Below are 16,715 nucleotides of genomic sequence, written 5' to 3'. Positions count from 1 at the left end.
GCCAGTGAGGCTTCCAGTTTCTCTGCCTCCTGCCTTACCTGTTATGACCTCACTTTTGAATTCTAGCCATCCTAGTGGGTGTGAAGTGATATCTCATGGTGGTTTTGATTTGCATATCCCTGATGACTAATGATGCTAAACACCTTTCCATGTGCATATTGGCCATGGGTATGTCTTCCTGGAGGGAACATCTATTCAGATCTTTTGCTCACTTTTAATTGGATTGTCTTTTATTATGGAATTGGAAGAGTTCTTTTTATATGCTAGATATAATTTTCTTACCAGACATATAATTTGTGAATATTTCCTCCCATTCTATGGTTTGTCTTTTCACTTTCTTGTGGATGTTCTTTGAAGCATAAAAGTCTTTTAAGACTGATGATGTCCAATTACCTATTTTTTCTTTGGTTATTTGTGCTTTGAGGTCACATCAAAGAATTAGGTGTAAAGTCAAGAAGATTGACTGCTATGTTTTCTTTAAGAGTTTTATAGTTTTAGCTCTTACATGTACGTCTTTGGTCCCTTTTGAGTCCATTTCCATGTGGGGAAGGGTCCAACTCCATCATTTGCATCTGGTCCTGCTCCCTTTTAATCTTTGCAAGTCTCTTTTCTCAATCTGTCCTCAGTCCATTAACTTTGTTGTGGTTTCCTTTGTGGAACAGAAACAGATTGTAATCCTCAAAATCAGGTTGTTGCTGGAACTCTCTTCTGATCCAAATCTCCCCAATTCTCCATGGAGTTGGTGAGCACATAATTAAGAATGCATCTCTCACAGTCCTCTTGAACGCTGAGGGTGAAAGATGTTAGCTTTCATTGTCTTTGTATCAATCATCATTTTAACATTTAAGGTGAATCCCCTTCCTCAGAGATACCAAAGACCTTCTGGAATTGCAAGCAAGCATCAAGTTGGCTAAGTGTTTTCACCTTCCTTCATCTAGTGGCCAGTGCACACTGAAACGACTTGCAATGCAGGCAGCAGGAAGGCTGATGATGAGAAATACAAAATCCCTAGAACCACAAAGCGGTGCGTGATCCCTGAGCAACCAACCTTGGTCATGGACGATGACGACCTCTTGGTGGTCCTGAGCCATGCACTTTTCCTGACTCTACACCTTCCCTTCCAACCAGGAGCTCAGCCGGTCACCACGTTGCCATGTTCACCCTTCTCAACCTGACAAAGCCATGTTAACACTGTCCCCCCGCTGCATGGATACTACCTGACCCAGTGTCCTCTCCCCTCTCTGCTCTGTGCATAGCCCTAGCTACCCTGGCCAGCTTTCTCCCAGCCAAGTCCTTCCTCCTTTCTGAATCTGATGAGGGTCCCAACGATAGTTAAAAAGCCGCCAAGGTTCACAGCTCGTCTTGAGTGGCTGCTTCTCCCAAATGGTTCTGCCTCTGGTGTTCTATTCTAAATGTGGTCGAATTCTCTGCTTTGCTGTGGGTGCCAGCCTCTATCAGTCCCTCCCCTGGTCCATGTGTCAGCTTCAGTTATGACTACCAGCTAGGAAATGGCCCCTTTTCCTTATCTCTGCCTCTAAAATGTGCCACCTACATTAACAGATTATGGCATTGCACAGCTCGTCACAGAGAAGCCAAAGCAAATCCTTGTAGAAGGCAGCACTTGTCAGGAAATAGACCCAGGAAACGTGTGCTGAGCAGCCAGCGTCCTCGCACCCAGAGTTTGTCCCTCCCTGCAGGGCGGGGTCTGTTCAACTTCAAGAATGAGTCACAGATCAGCGTAAGGGCAAAAGCTGGAAGCAGAGCAAACTGGGAGCGCAGCACACAGGTGCGTTCTGATGGGTATTTGGGAGAGTCAAGAAGGGGCTGATCTGGTAGGAAGAAAACGAATGGAAGGAGGGCATGGGAGGAGGGGTGGGAGAAACAGGACGCAGAGGGAGGAGAGCCAGGAAGTGAGGGCAGCCCAGCACATCACAGAAGGTGTCAGAGCGCTTGGTGGCAGGCAACAGCTGGCCAGGGTAGAGCGGGGAAGGCTCAGAGAGGAGGGTGAGTGGGGAGAGGGCTTGCTTCTTGCTCCTGCCTGGAGGTCTCACCAGCCACCACGTCACCCTCTTCCTTTACGGCAACATTGCCGTCATCCACCTCCCCCGACCACCACTGCACATGGGGACAGAGGTTTGTCCTGGGGAAACTGAAAGTTTCTTCCACATCTCTCTCCTTCCCAGAACAGCAAAAAAAAAAAGCATGGGGATAAGATGTTGTGAAAAAGGAGCCCCAGCCATGAAGGGACATGGAGGTATCCTAAATGCACACTGCCAAGGAAAGAAGCCAACCTGAAAGGCTACAGACTGTTAAGATTCCAAATACAGGACATTCTGGGAAAGGCAAAACAATGCAGACAAAAAAAAGAGCAGTGATGGCCAGGGGTTAGGAGGGAGAGCGGGATAAAGAGGTGGAGCCAGAAGGTTTCTGGGGCAGTGGAACTACTCTGTGTGATACGCTAATGGTGGGTCCATGTCATTGTCTGTTTGTCCAACCCATAGAACATGCAGCACCGGGAGTGAGCCCTGAAGTAAACTGTGGACTCTGGGTGAGAGTGACCTGCAAAGTCATCAGCTGTAACAAATATTACATCTGATAACATTTGTTACAGTGTAACAAACATCTCTGGTGTGGATATTGATAGTGGAGAGGCTGCATGAGTAGGGGCTGTGAGTATACAGAAACTCTCAGTACCTTTCACTCCATTTTGCTATGAACCTAAAACTCCTCTTTTTTTTTTTTTATTGTACTTTAGATTCTGGGGTACATGTGCAGATCATGCAAGATTTTTGCATAGGTATATTCATGGCAAGGTGGTTTGCTACCTCCACCCCCCCATCACCTATACCTGACATATTTCCCCATATTATCCCTCCCCACCCTCCCTCCCACTATCCCTCCCCTACCCGCCCCCAACAGACCCCGGTGTGTGATGCTCCCCTCTTTGTGTCCATGTGTTCTCATTGTTCAATACCTGCCTATGAGTGAGAACATGTGGTGTTTGGTTTTCTGTTCTTGTGTCAGTTTGCTAAGAATGATGGTTTCCAGGTTCATGCATGTCCCTACAAAGGACAATAACTCATCGTTTTTATGGCTTCATAGTATTCCATGGTATATATGTGCCACATTTCCTTTGTCCAGTCTGTCATTCATGGACATTTGGATTGCTTCCAGGTCTTTGCTATTGTAAACAGTGCTGCGATGAACATGCGTGTGCACATGTCTTTATAATACAATGATTTACAGTCCTTTGGGTATATGCCCAGTAATGGGATTGCTGGATCAAATGGAATGTCTATTTCTAGATCCTTGAGGAATTGCCACACTGTCTTCCACAATGGTTGAACTAATTTACACTCCCACCAACAGTGTAAAAGTGTTCCTATTTCTCCACATCCTCTCCAGCATCTGTTGTCTCCATTTTTTTTTTTTTTTTTGAGACAGAGTCTCACTCTGTCACCAGGCACCAGGCTGGAGTACAGTGGTGTAATCTCGGCTCACTGCAACCTCCGCCTCCCAGGTTCAAGCAATTCTCCTGCCTCAGCCTCCCAAGTAGCTGGAACTACAGGCATGTACCACCACGCCCAGCTAATTTTTTTGTATTTTTTAGTAGAGATGGGGTTTCACCACGTTGGCCTGGATGGTCTCAATCTCTTGACCTCGTGATCCGCCCGCCTTGGCTTCCCAAAGTGCTGGCATTACAGGTGTGAGCCACCACGCCCGGCCGTCTCCATATTTTTTAATGATCGCCATTCTAACTGGTGTGAGATGGTATCTCAATGTGGTTTTGATTTGCATTTCTCTAATGACCAATGATGATGAGCATTTTTTCATGTTTGTTGGCTTCATATATATCTTCTTTTGAAAAATGTCTGTTCATATCCTTAACCCACTTTTGAATGGGTTTGTTTGTTTTTTTCTTGTGAATCTGTTTTAGCTCTTTGTAGATTCTGGATGTTAGCCCTTTGTCAGATAGGTAGATTGCAAAAATTTTTTCCCATTCTGTTGGTTGCTGGTTCACTCTAATGATTGTTTCTTTTGCTGTATAGAAGCTCTAGAGTTTAATTAGGTCCCATTTGTCTATTTTGGCTTTTGTTGCCAATGCTTTTGGTGTTTTAGTCATGAAGTCCTTGCCCATGCCTATGTCCTGAATGGTTTTGCCTAGGTTTTCTTCTAGGGTTTTTGTTTTTGTTTTTTTTTTCAAGAAAGAAAGAAAAAAAAAAGAATGAAGAAGAGGAAGAAAAAGAAAAAGAAAGAGAGAGAATGGGAGTATTGCTTTCTTGCCCAGGCTAGAATGCAGTTTAGTAATGGGTATTGAAAACCTCTTTTATACTAATAATTATACTTGATGTAGACAGGAAGGAATAAGTGAAGAAAATAACAAACGAGCAGCCAACCAATATTTCATTTAAACCTATGAAATGCTATGCAATTACTGAGGAGTGATTTACTTCCAATTACGTAGTCACTTTTGGAATAGGTGTGCGGTGGTAATGTGTGTTTTGTGTATTTGAAGTGGAGAGTTCTATAAATGTTTATTAAGTTTACTTGTTCCGGGTCTGAGTTCAAGTCCTGGATGTCCTTGTTAATATTTTGTCTCGTTGATCTATAAAATCGTTAGCTCTTCTTGTTACATTGATCCTTTTGCCATTATGTAATGTCCTTCTTTGCCTCTTTTGCTCTTTGTTGCTTTAAAGTCTACTTTATCAGAGGCGAGAATTGCATCTCCTGCTTTTTATTTACTCTCTGGTTGGTTGATAAATCTTCCTCCTTCTCTTTGTTTTGAGTCTTTGTGTATCGTTGCATGTGAGATGGGTCTGGATGCAGCATGCCGATGGGTTTTGGCTTTTTATCCAATTAGAATATATATAAGTTTAATACTGGCATTTGATGCTAGCTGGCTGTTTTGCCCATTAGTTAGTGTAAATTTTTCATTGTGTTAATGCTCTTTGCTTTTTGATATATTTTTGGAAAGGCTGATATTGGTTGTTCCTTTATATGTATAGTGCTTCTTTCAGAAGCTCTTGTAAAGCAGGCCTGGTGGTGGTGAAGTCTCTAAGTACTTGTTTGTTCACAAAAGATTTAATTTTTCCTTCGATTATAAAGCTTAGTTTGGCTGGATTTGAAATTCTGGGTTGAAAGTTCTTTTCTTTAAGGATGTTAAATATTGGTCCCCACTCTTTTCTGGCTTGTAGGGTTTCTGCTCAGAGATCTGCTGTTAAGTCTGATAGGTTTCCCTTTATGGGTAACCTGACCTTTCTCTCTGGCTGCCGTTAGTATTTTCTCCTTCATTTCAACCCTAATAAATCTGGCAATTATGTGCCTTGGGGTTGGTCTTCTTGAAGAATATCTTTGTGGTGTTCTCTGTATTACCTGGAGTTGAATATTACCCTGCCTTGCCAGGTTGGGAAAGTTTTCCTGAATGATATCCTGAAGAGTATTTTCCAACTTGGATTCATTCTCTTCGTCACATTCAGGTACACCTATCACACATAAATTAGGTCTTTTCACATAGTCCCATATTTCTTGGAGACTTTGCTCATTCCTTTTTATCCTTTTTTCTCCAATCTTGTCTTCTCGTTTCATTTCACTGAGCTGGTTCTCGACTTCTGCTATCCTTTCTTCTGCTTGATCAATTCGACTGTTTAAACTTGTGTATGCTTTGCGAAGTTCTTGTGTTGTGTTTTTCAGCTCCATCAATTCACTTATATTCCTCTCTAAATTGTCCATTCTCGTTAACATTTTGTCAAACCTTTTTTCAAGGTTCTTAGTTTCTTTGCATTGGGTTAGAACAAGTTCTTTTAATTCACAGAAGTTTCTTATCACCCAGCTTTTGAAACCTGCTTCTGTTATTGGAACACACTCGTTCTCCATTAAGCCTTGTTCCATTACTGATGAGGAATTGCGATCCCCTGTAGAGGGAGAGGCATTCTGATTTTGAGTATTCTCTGCCTTTTTAGGCTGGTTTCTTCCCTTCATTATATATTTATCCATCTGTTGTCTTTGTAATTACCGACTTTCTAACTAGGTCTCTGAGCGGACGTCCAACTTGTTGATTCCCAGCGCCGAAATCTGAGCAATCCACTGCGCCAGCCAAAACAGCGGTGTTAAGACTGATGGTGCTTTTCTGCCCGGGAATCTCCGGACTCTGCACCAAGAACTGCCGCGCTGAGGCACCAGCAAAACCGCCACACAGGCCACAAGAGTCGCCCTGGCGACCTGTGGGGCTCCTCCGCTGGGAATCTCCTGGTCTGTGAGCAACAAATATTCATCTGAAAGTGTGGTGTCCTCTCGTTCTCTGCGCTTTCACTGGGAACTACGAGCCCGAGCTGCTAGTGATCAGCCATCTTGGATCTCTCTCTCGGAAAGTCTTCTTCTAGGGTTTTTATGGTGTTTTAGGTCTTATATTTAAGTCCTTAATCCATCTGGAGTTAATTTTAGTGTAAGGTGTCAGTTTCTGCTTTCTGCACACTGCTAGCCAATTTTCCCAACACCATTTATTAAACAGGAAATCCTTTCCCCCATTGTTTGTTTATGTCAGGTTTGTCAAAGATTAGATGGTTGTAGATGTATGGTGTTGCTCCGGAGGCCTCTGTTCTGTTCCATTGGTCTATGTCTCTGTTTTGATACCAGTACCATGCTGTTTTGATTACTGTTGCCTTGTAGTTTAGCTTGAAGTCTGGCAATGTGATGCCACCAGCTCTGTTCTTTTTGCTTAGGATTGTCTTGGCTATGCGGCCTCTTTTTTGGTTCCATATGATGTTTAAAGTGGCTAAAACTTCTCTTTTAAAAGTCTATTTAAAGACTTTGGTTGGGCATGGTGGCTCATGCCTGTAATCCCTGCACTGTGGGAAGCCGAGATGGGTGGATCATGAGGTCAGGAGTTTGAGACCATCCTGGCAAACACAGTGAAACCCAGTCTCGACTAAAAATACAAAAATTAACCAGGTGTGGTGACACGTGCCTGTAGTCCCAGCTACTTGGGAGGCTGAGGCAGGAGAATCACTTGAACCCGGGAGGCAGAGGTTGCAATGAGCCCAGACTGCACCATTGCACTCCAGCCTGGGCAACAGAGCAAGACTGTCTCAAAAAAAAAAAAAAAAAAAAAAAAAGACTTTAATAGAATTTTAAAAGACCTTTAGCAGACTTTATAAAGTCTATTAAGAAGTCTATTAAAAGTCTATTTGCTCAAAGTTTATTTAAAAAAAACAAAGTCTACTGTAATCCCAGCACTTTGGGAGATCAAGGTGGGAGGATCACTTGAGCCCAGGAGTTCAAGAGCAGCCTGGGCAACCTAGTGAGATCCTGACTCTATGTATAATTTTTTAAGTCTAATAAGAAATCTTTTTTGGGCAGGCCCAGTGGCTCATGCCTGTAATTCCAGCACTTTGGGAGGCTGAGGCAGGTGGATCACTTGAGGTCAGGAGTTCAAGACCAGCCTGACCAACATGGTGAAACCCCATCTCTACTAAAAATACAAAATTAGTCAGGCATGGTGGCACACACCTGTAATCCCAGCTACTCAGGAGACTGAGGCAGGAGAATTACTTGAACCCGGGAGGTGGAAGTTGCGGTCATCCAAGGTCGCACCACTGCACTCCAGCCTAGGCTACAGAGCAAGACTCTATCTCAGGGGAAAAAAAAGAAGCCTATTTAAAGAAAAAAAAGAGATCTGGCCAATGTTTAATAGTAGAACACAAGCAGTCACCTTATATCCCTCCTACTGGCTTGGGTTCCACCTGCAGCCCCTCCCTCACCTGCTCTATTCAGGTGAGCAGGGCCTCCGAGAGCCCAAGATCATGTGGGTTCCAGGGTCTTCTGCCAGCACCAGAGGGCAAGACAGGCCAACCAGAGGGACGTCCCCATGAGAGGCTGTGAACGTGGAGCAAAACGAGGGCAACGTGAGAGCCCTCGGGGAGGGGGGCCTGGGAAATGGGGAGAAGGATATCTGAGATCAGCCTTGACCATGGCCTCCAGGGCCAGAAAGCCCTTGGGTGACGGAACAGGCTCAGCCAACACCTTTCATTTATCTACGAATCAAGAAATGGCCATCGCGTACAAATTAACTACAGAGTGCTAAGGGGACTCGTGGAGAAGTGACTCTGTTAGTTGGGGCCAAAACCAGAGCCCTCCTCAGCAGTGCAGGGTTTCAGCTGACCTCAAACAGTGGCGAAGGCTGTGCCACCTGCCTACAGTCGGGTGGGGAGGGACACCTTGCAGTTGAGCTTCCCTGGAGGAAAAAAGCCAAGAGGACAACAGGGCCTCTAGTTACCACGTGGGTTGTATTCCCAACAATTGTGCTTCGGAAATGTGATGTGTAAATGCATTTTCCAAAAATAAAAGCAAGAAATGAAAAGCGTTCATGATGGTCAGGTTTCCTCGGTGGGTCACTCCACGATACACCCCAAGTGGAGCTGCTGCACCTCAGTTACATTTCCCAGGGCCGCCGAGTTTCCAGGTGAAATCCTCGGTCCCACCTTGCAGGCAGCCTGGGCTCCCTGGCAGAAGGCTGGGCCAGGCAGAGGTCTGAGACCAGGAGTGGATTAACCTCTCTGCTACCTGTCTGTCTGCACAGGAGAACGCATTTTCTCCAGGTTTACCCCCAGGGCTTCTGATGTAGGGAGCAAAAGGCAACTACCTATGAAAACAAGGATCTCTGAGTCCAACACACTCATGCGTCCACCTCGTAAGTCAAGCGTCTGTGCCTCGGGCACGGCTTGCAGGAAGTGAGAAGTGCAGCTGAGATAGGGAGGAATCCTGAAGTGGGGCTCCCAGGTCAACCCAGAGCCTTGAGGAAGGGGGTGCAAGGCAGCGAAGGCAGCACTTCTGTAGGGAAATTTCACAGTGACGGCAGCCATCCAGGCAGGGCCTGCGGTACACAGGAGGACAAGTTAGGGTCTGGAGAAACTGAGGCTGGGAGACCGCTCCGGCCAGCATCTGCAGCAGCAGCACCACATGCAAGGGCAAGCGTCTCCCAGAGACTCCACACACAGCACACAGGAAGACAGGGTCACAGCTGCCGCATCTCCCAGCCCCGCAGGAGGCTCACAGCTCACACAGCACACAGAAAGACAGGGTCACGGCCGCCGCGTCTCCCAGCCCCGCAGGAGGCTCACAGCTCACACAGCACACAGAAAGACAGGGTCACGGCCGCCGCGTCTCCCAGCCCCGCAGGAGGCTCACAGCTACAGATTTTACAGCTGCTTGGGGGATGGGGTTATGAGGTGAAGCCCCTGACCACACCCTCCCTGAGACAGGAAAAGCATCTCCCTAAGATGACCCCCTCCTTGAGGGGCCCTCCTAGTAGCATTGGGTGGTCAAGAGAGGTGAAGGGGGCACAAAGAAGGCTGGGCACGACTGGGCACCTTTACCTCACCCCAAAGCCGTAAGTCTGCAGCCTAGTCACACCTGAATCACTCTAGAACTTTAAATGTGCTGGTGTCCATAGGCTGTATGTAATCTAACAAGAAGAGCAGCTGACATTTCTCATGCATTTCCTATAAGGCCGGCATTGTCACAAACGCTTTACATTTACTGTCTAATTGATTTCTCTCCACAACCCTAGGAGCTAAGCACTGTTGTCCTTGTTACTTTCGTTTTATAACTAAGAAAATGAAGGCCCAGAGAGTTTAAACATCATGCCCGAGGCCACACAGCAAGTCCTAGTGGCATGAGTTACTGGGACTGGACTTGGGCAGCCTGACTCCAGAGCCCACCCTTGAATTTCTACACCACATTTCAAAATCTGTCTACCTAAAAGGTATTTTGTTGCATCAGAAATGTAGTTTTGCTGTTAATACAGGTAGGTGTCTGCTTCTCTAGGGCACAAGAGGCAGCTGGGGGTGTGTGCAGAGGCCCAGCCTGGCGTCTGTGACCCACGGCGCCCATGGCTAAGAGCGTCCCCCTGAGTAAGGAAGGCAGAACTGGAGGACGCTTACAGAGGAGCGAGGAGAGGGCAGAAGCAAATGGATGGAAGCGCAGATCACAGCCAGACAGCACTGGGGACTGCGTGGGGCCCCGGCTTCCCCGCAGACAGCCTCTAGCTTAGGGCAGGGCAAGGGGAGGAAGTTCAGTGCATAGGAAGACTCTGAGGCGGAGGGACCTCAAACTCCACAGCCCTAACTGAGGGAAGCCCATTTCTGCCCATAAGACAACTAAGTTCATCTCCTTTACTGCATTCCAGAGTGATGGCACGAGAGATGCCGGCCCCGGGCTGGACCGTGGTTGCCATCCTGATGCTGCAGATGGCCATGGTGGAGCCCTCCCCAGGGACCCTGCACAGGAAGGCAGGGATGTTTGCAGACCTGAGCATCCAAGAGCTGAAGGCAGTGCACAACTTCCTCTGGTCCAAGAAGGAGCTGAGACTGCAGTCCTCCAGTGCGCCCACCATGGCCAAGAACACCGTGTTTCTCATTGAGATGCTGCTGCCCAAGAAACACCATGTGCTGAGGTTTCTGGATAAAGGTGAAAGGCGTCCTGTGCGGGAAGCCCGTGCCATCATCTTCTTTGGTGACCAGGAGCATCCCAATGTCACCGAGTTTGCTGTGGGGCCCCTGCCAGGGCCCCGCTACATGCGAGCACTGTCCCTCAGGCCTGGGCACCAGCCCTCCTGGGCATCGAGGCCCGTTTCCACATCAGAGTATGCCCTCCTCTACCACACCCTGCAGGAAGCCACCAAGCCCCTGCATCAGTTCTTCCTCAATACCACAGGCATGTCATTCCAAGACTGCCAGGACAGATGCCTGGCCTTCACCGACGTGGCCCCCCGGGGCGTGGCTTCCGGCCAGCGCCGCAGTTGGATTATCATACAGCGCAATGTAGAAGGCTATTTTCTGCATCCCACTGGGCTGGAGCTCCTCGTGGATCACGGGAGCATAGATCCCCAGCACTGGGCCGTGGAGCAGGTGTGGTACAACGGGAAGTTCTATGGGAGCCCAGAGGAACTGGCTCGGAAGTACGCAGCTGGAGAGGTGGAGGCGGTGGTCCTGGAGGGCCCACTGCCCAAGGGCCAGGGGCATGAGAGCACGGAGGAACCACCCCTCTTCTCCTCCCACAAGCTCCGCGGGGACTTCCCCAGCCCCATCAGTGTGAGCGGCCCTCGCCTGGTCCAGCCGCACGGCCCTCGCTTCAGGCTGGATGGCAACACCGTGCTCTACGGTGGCTGGAGCTTCACCTTCCGACTGCGCTCCTCCTCGGGGTTGCAGGTCCTGAACGTGCACTTTGGCGGAGAGCGCATTGCCTATGAGGTCAGCGTGCAGGAGGCCGTGGCACTGTACGGAGGACACACACCTGCAGGCATGCAGACCAAGTACCTCGATGTGAGCTGGGGCCTGGGCAGCGTCACTTACGAGCTAGCCCCCGGCGTCGACTGCCCGGAGACCGCCACCTTCCTGGATGCTTTCCACTACTGCGATGACGATGGCCCTGTCCGTTATCCTCGAGCCCTCTGCCTCTTCGAAATGCCCACAGGGGTGCCCCTTCGGCGGCACTTTGATTCCAACTTTAACGGTGGCTTCAACTTCTATGCCGGGCTGCAGGGCCAGGTGCTGGTGCTGCGGACAACGTCAACTGTCTACAATTATGATTACATTTGGGACGTCATCTTCTACCCCAACGGGGTGATGGAGGCCAAGATGCATGCCACTGGCTACATCCACGCCACCTTCTACACCCCGGAGGGGGTGCGCCATGGCACTCGCCTGCACACGCACCTGATTGGGAACATACACACTCACTTGGTGCACTACCGCGTCGACCTGGATGTGGCAGGTAGGACTCAAAGCGAGGCTCTCCCGTTCAAACATCTGCATCCCGCCAATAACTAAACTCCCAGAAGACGGCACTGTAACTCCCTGGGAGTATAAAATCAGGAGCGTTTGCCAAGCCTGCTTCTGTAAAACCTAAAGCTAGAAATCTGTGTGTCCCTGAAAAATGGTAAAAGCGAACAGTGCTGAGGGTTCCCTGGATGCAACAGTGTGGACCCTGGCCTGGCCCTGGGGCTGTGCGTGGGGCAAGGGAGGGGACAGTGCCTAGGAGGGTAAGAAACATCACTGTCTAGCGCTTTGAGATGGAGCGTGTGTCATCTGGAAATAATCAGGGTGCCTCCTGGATGATGTCACCATAAAAGAACGGCATGGGTAGAAGGACTGATGCCACCAGGACCAGAGGAGTGGCTCCTGCTCCTCAGTCCCAGTCACCTCTCTGGACAGAGCCTCTCGTGCCTGGAGAAAGATGGGGGCCCCTTCTCTGGGATCACAGCCACAGCAAATGGGCATGAGCAGAGCTCTTACGAGGAACTTCCCAGGGTGGTAATGGAATCACCACAGCTGCCCAGGGCATCCCCCAGCATCCTGGTTATTCCAGAGAGTTGGCTGTTGGATGTGGTGGAGGATAGAGATCCTGGGGCAGAATGAGGAGGTTTTGGTTCTGGCTGCTCAATTCTCATCGTCCTTCTCCCTGCATACCTCCAGGCACCAAGAACAGCTTCCAGACGCTGCAGGTGAAGCTAGAAAATATCACCAACCCCTGGAGCCCGAGCCACCGCGTGGTCCAGCCGACCCTGGAGCAGACGCGGTACTCCCGGGAGCGCCAGGCAGCCTTCCGCTTCAAGAGCACGCTGCCCAGATACCTGCTCTTTACCAGCCCCACAGAGAACCCCTGGGGCCACCAGCGCAGCTACCGCCTACAGATCCACTCCATGGCCGACCAGGTGCTGCCCCCAGGCTGGCAGGAGGAGCAGGCCGTCACCTGGGCAAGGTGAGGAAGACCCGGGGGCCTGGGGGAGGGTCAGGGGCTCCCCTCAGTGTGTGTGTCTGTCTGTGTTTGTGCCGTGGGTTCTGAGTCTATGTGGTTTTGTATCTGGGTGCACATGTGTGTTGTGTATGTGTGTGTATATCTTTGTGTACTAGTGACCCTGAACAATGTGGGGATTAGGGGTGCCAGCCCCCCAATGTGGTAAAAAATCCAGGATAACTATGACTTCCCCACGACGTGAGTACTAACAGCCTACTGTTGACCGGAGCCTTACCAGGAACATAAACATGCAGCGAACACATATTTTGTATGTTCTACGTGTTAGATACTGTGTTCTTACAATAAAGTAAGCTACATAAAAGAAAATGTTATTAAGAAAATCCCAAGGAAAAGAAAATATATCTAAAGGTCTCCATCCTCATTGCCTTCACTTTGAGTGGGCTGAGGAGGAGGAGGGACTGGTCTTGCTGTCTCTCCACGGCAGAGGCGGAAGAAACTCCAAATGCAAGTGGACCTGTGGTCTGGGCTTGGTGGCTCATGCCTGTAGTCCCAGCACTTTGGGAGGCCAAGGCGGGTGGATCACCCGAGGTCAGGAGTTCGAGACTAGCCTGACCAACACAGAGAAACTAAAAATACAAATATTAGCAGGGTGTGGTGGTGTGTACCTGTAACCCCAGCTACTCGGGAGGCTGAGGCAGGAGAATTGCTCAAACCCAGGAGATGGAGGTCTCAGTGAGCCAAGATTACATCACTGCACTCTAGCCTAGGCAACAAGAACACAACTACATCCAAAAAAAAACTAGGCCTGTGCAGTTCACACCTGTGTTGTTCAAGGATCGCTGTCCTTCGGGGCCTGTGTCTCTGTGCATTTGGCGGGGCAGGGAGAACTCCTGCCGATCACCTGAACCTTGGTTGACAGCAGCCAGTCCTTCTGTCTCCCCAGAGATAATCTCTCATCTTGGAGAAGGCAGTCACCTTCCTCTATTTTGACCCTGAAGCTGTTCCCTGGGTGGGGCTGGGGGCCCAGCCCAGGGCCCTGAGCCAGGCTGCTTTGCCTCTGCCTGGCAGGTACCCCCTGGCTGTGACCAGGTACCGGGAGTCGGAGCTGTGCAGCAGCAGCATCTACAACCAGAACGACCCCTGGGACCCACCCGTGGTCTTCGAGGAGTTTCTTCACAACAATGAGAACATTGAAAACCAGGTACTGCCCTGTCCCCAGCCCTGCCCAGCGCCGGCCCTGCCTCCTTCCAGGTCAGCCCAGGACTATCCGCATCACCATCAGGGAGTCCCAACCACCCTCTGCCCAGATCTGTCCCCAGTCACAGCAGCTGTGCCTTGATGTGTGGATGGCAAGTTCAGAGGTCACAGCAGAGTTGCCCATCTCTTTAAAAAGGGGCTGGAGAGGAATTCAGCAAGTTTCCAGGCAGAACTGAAAATGACCAGAGGCCTGAGTGGCCTCCGGTGGTCGGTACTCAGCCCTGCCCACTGAAGCCCAGCCTGTCTCCTGCAGGACCTGGTGGCCTGGGTGACGGTGGGCTTCCTGCACATCCCTCACTCCGAGGACATTCCCAACACAGCCACACCTGGGAACTCCGTGGGCTTCCTGCTCCGGCCCTTCAATTTCTTCCCTGAGGACCCCTCCCTGGCTTCCAGAGACACTGTGATTGTGTGGCCTCGCGACAACGCCCCCAACTACGTCCAGCGCTGGATCCCTGAGGACAGGGACTGCTCGGTGACTCCCCCTTTTAGCTACAACGGGACCTACAGACCCGTGTGACCAGCCCCTGCCCCCAGTTCCTCCCAAGAAGCCCAGGAGCCTCACGGGGTGGACAATAAACCCTCCCAGCCCTGCTCCACGTGCTGCTTCTTGCGGGGATGCACAGGGGCTGTGTGTGTAGGACACACACGCACGGACGTGCACACATGCGACAGGCACTTTGTTCACGCTGGTCAGTGCAGCCCAGAAAAGCCACCATTACTAACAAAAAGGAAGCTCGAGGAAATCCTAGATGTACCTATCAAGTTGTTTTTTAAAAAAATCTGAGACTGGCCAGGCACAGTGGCTCATGCTTGTAATCCCAGCACTTTGGGAGGCTGAGGTGGGAGGATGGGAGAATGGCTCGGGCCCAGGAGTTCAAAACCAGCCTGAGCAACATGGTGAAGCCCCAACTCTCCTAAAAAACACAAAAGATGAGCCAGGCAAGGTTGCATATGCCTGTAGTCCTGGAGCAGAGGAGGTTAGGTGGAAAGATTTCTGAGCCCAGGAGCCAAGATCACGCCACCGCACTCCAGCCTGGGCGACACAGATACAGTGAGACCCTGTCTCAAAAACAAAATCTGAGACTGGCAATCTTGTCTTGTGGAGGTTGCAGGGGAATTTCCCAGTGTCAGTGGCGGGCACAACCATAGAGAAGACGCTACCGGGAAACCTAGCAAGATCACCGTGCCTTTACCCATTGGCACACTGGTCCAACTTCATGGGGCTTATCCCCAAGACCCACCTATAAACACAGAAAAGACACATGTACAAAGTGACTCATTGCAGCATTGTTTGTAACAGCAAAGTCTGGAAACAACCGATCTCTCATGTGCAGAAAAGCCCGGTTGAATAAACTGTAGCACAACCACACAGTGCAATTCCAGGTGATTATAAAAGAAACACACGAATGAGGACACTGTGCGCTGACAGGGCAAAATTTCAGGCCATAGCAAGTAAGAAAAGAGAAGAGGCGTAGAATGACATAGACAGCAAGCCAATTTGCGTGAGAAAGGAGAGGAGCTGCCCTAGACGTGGTCTCCACGTAGATGACAGGGAAGCGTGGTGGATGAGAACAAGGAGAGGAGCAGGCTTTCTCCATGGAAACCTTTCTATTGAGTTGTTAGGGGCTTTGTTGCTGTTTTGTTTGCTTGTTTTTGGGGACAGAGGGGGAACGATGGAGAGGGCTGGGCCACGGGCTGGCCAGGTGGGAAGAAAGAGGTGAGGGAGAAAGCAGAGCAGCGTGGCCAGATGCTGCAGGGACAGGGTAGGGAGGGTCTCCTTCCTCCCTCTGGAGTTGAGGGAGCCCCAAGTGTCCTCGCCACAGTACCTGGCCCGGGAAAGCACTAACTTCAGGAACCCGGGTGCCACAGCTTCTCGCCCCAGTGCTATGTTATTTTTTATTTTTGAATCATGAGAATGAATTGCCTCTTGAAAAAACTGAAATCTAAATTTTACAAGAGGAGGGAAGGGAGGGAGGGAGGGAGGGAGGGAGAAAGGGAGGGAAAGATAGAAAAATGAAACTCTAATTGCTAATGTGTGGTACTATAGTAGCTGGCCAGGATGAATGGGGTAGACAGAATAAAGCCCCCCCACCAATGATGTCCACATCCTAATCCCTGGGACCTGTGAGTCTGTTACCTTACACGCAAAAGAAAGGAATTCTGTGGGCATGATTAAGGTGAGGATCTTGAGATGGGAAATTATCCTGGATCATCCAGGTGGGCTTGAGTAATCACAAGACCCTTGTGAGAGGGAGGCAGGAGAGAAGAGAGAAGAGAAGATACCACACGGCCGGCTCTGAGGATACAGAAGGGGCCACAAGCCCAGGAATGTAAGTGGCCTCTAGAAACTGGAAAAGACCAGGAAACAGATTTTCCCCTAGAGCCTCCATTAGGAACAAGGCCCTGAGACCTAAGATGGTGAAAGAATAAATTGGTGTTATTTGAGGCCACTAAGTTTATGCTGTGGTACTGTGGCATAGCAACCACAGGAGCTAACACAATGCATGTGGAGTTTTCTATCACAGGGTACCATTGACAGAGGAAAGCAGAAAGCAGACAAGCGAACAGATGGGGGATTTCACACTGTCCCTCCCAGCCCTGCTCAGAGCTCAGTCACTCATATCCAGCCCTAGAACCAGGACCCAGTGATGGGGAGGCAGGAACAGGGTGAGTCAGGTCACGTGGGTCAGGGTCCTGGATCT

General features: G+C 49.7%; 1 protein-coding gene across 3 annotated transcripts; it reads left to right on the top strand.

Annotated features, from left to right (window-relative positions):
- The first annotated feature begins 1,646 nt into the window (after positions 1 to 1,646).
- Positions 1,647 to 15,382, top strand: AOC1 (amine oxidase copper containing 1). Of its 3 annotated transcripts, none has more exons than XM_021665270.2 (6): positions 1,647 to 1,786; positions 2,502 to 2,548; positions 10,184 to 11,769; positions 12,471 to 12,756; positions 13,822 to 13,954; positions 14,264 to 15,382. In XM_021665270.2, the coding sequence occupies exons 3-6, from the start codon at positions 10,188 to 10,190 to the stop codon at positions 14,528 to 14,530; spliced, it is 2,268 nt and encodes a 755-aa protein (XP_021520945.2). In that variant the 5' UTR covers positions 1,647 to 1,786; positions 2,502 to 2,548; positions 10,184 to 10,187; the 3' UTR covers positions 14,531 to 15,382. The 3 variants fall into 3 exon arrangements, with proteins under 3 accessions (XP_021520945.2, XP_021520944.2, XP_012298667.2); XM_021665269.2 differs by having other exon boundaries at positions 2,502 to 2,669; XM_012443244.2 differs by lacking the exon at positions 2,502 to 2,548.
- Positions 15,383 to 16,715: the final 1,333 nt, after the last annotated feature.

This window comes from Aotus nancymaae, unplaced genomic scaffold (assembly GCF_030222135.1).
Source record: "Aotus nancymaae isolate 86718 unplaced genomic scaffold, 86718_ANA_hifiasm-v0.15.2.pri h1tg000002l, whole genome shotgun sequence".
In the NCBI taxonomy this organism is placed as follows: Eukaryota; Metazoa; Chordata; class Mammalia; order Primates; family Aotidae; genus Aotus; species Aotus nancymaae.
This window is presented reverse-complemented; position numbering and strand designations above follow the sequence as displayed.

Coding starts and splice junctions, on each gene's coding strand:
- AOC1 (XM_012443244.2), top strand. CDS start 10,188: ATGGCACGAGAGATGCCGGCCCCGGGCTGGACCGTGGTTGCCATCCTG. Junction 11,770..12,470: donor CGTCGACCTGGATGTGGCAG/GTAGGACTCAAA, acceptor GCATACCTCCAG/GCACCAAGAACAGCTTCCAG. Junction 12,757..13,821: donor CAGGCCGTCACCTGGGCAAG/GTGAGGAAGACC, acceptor TCTGCCTGGCAG/GTACCCCCTGGCTGTGACCA.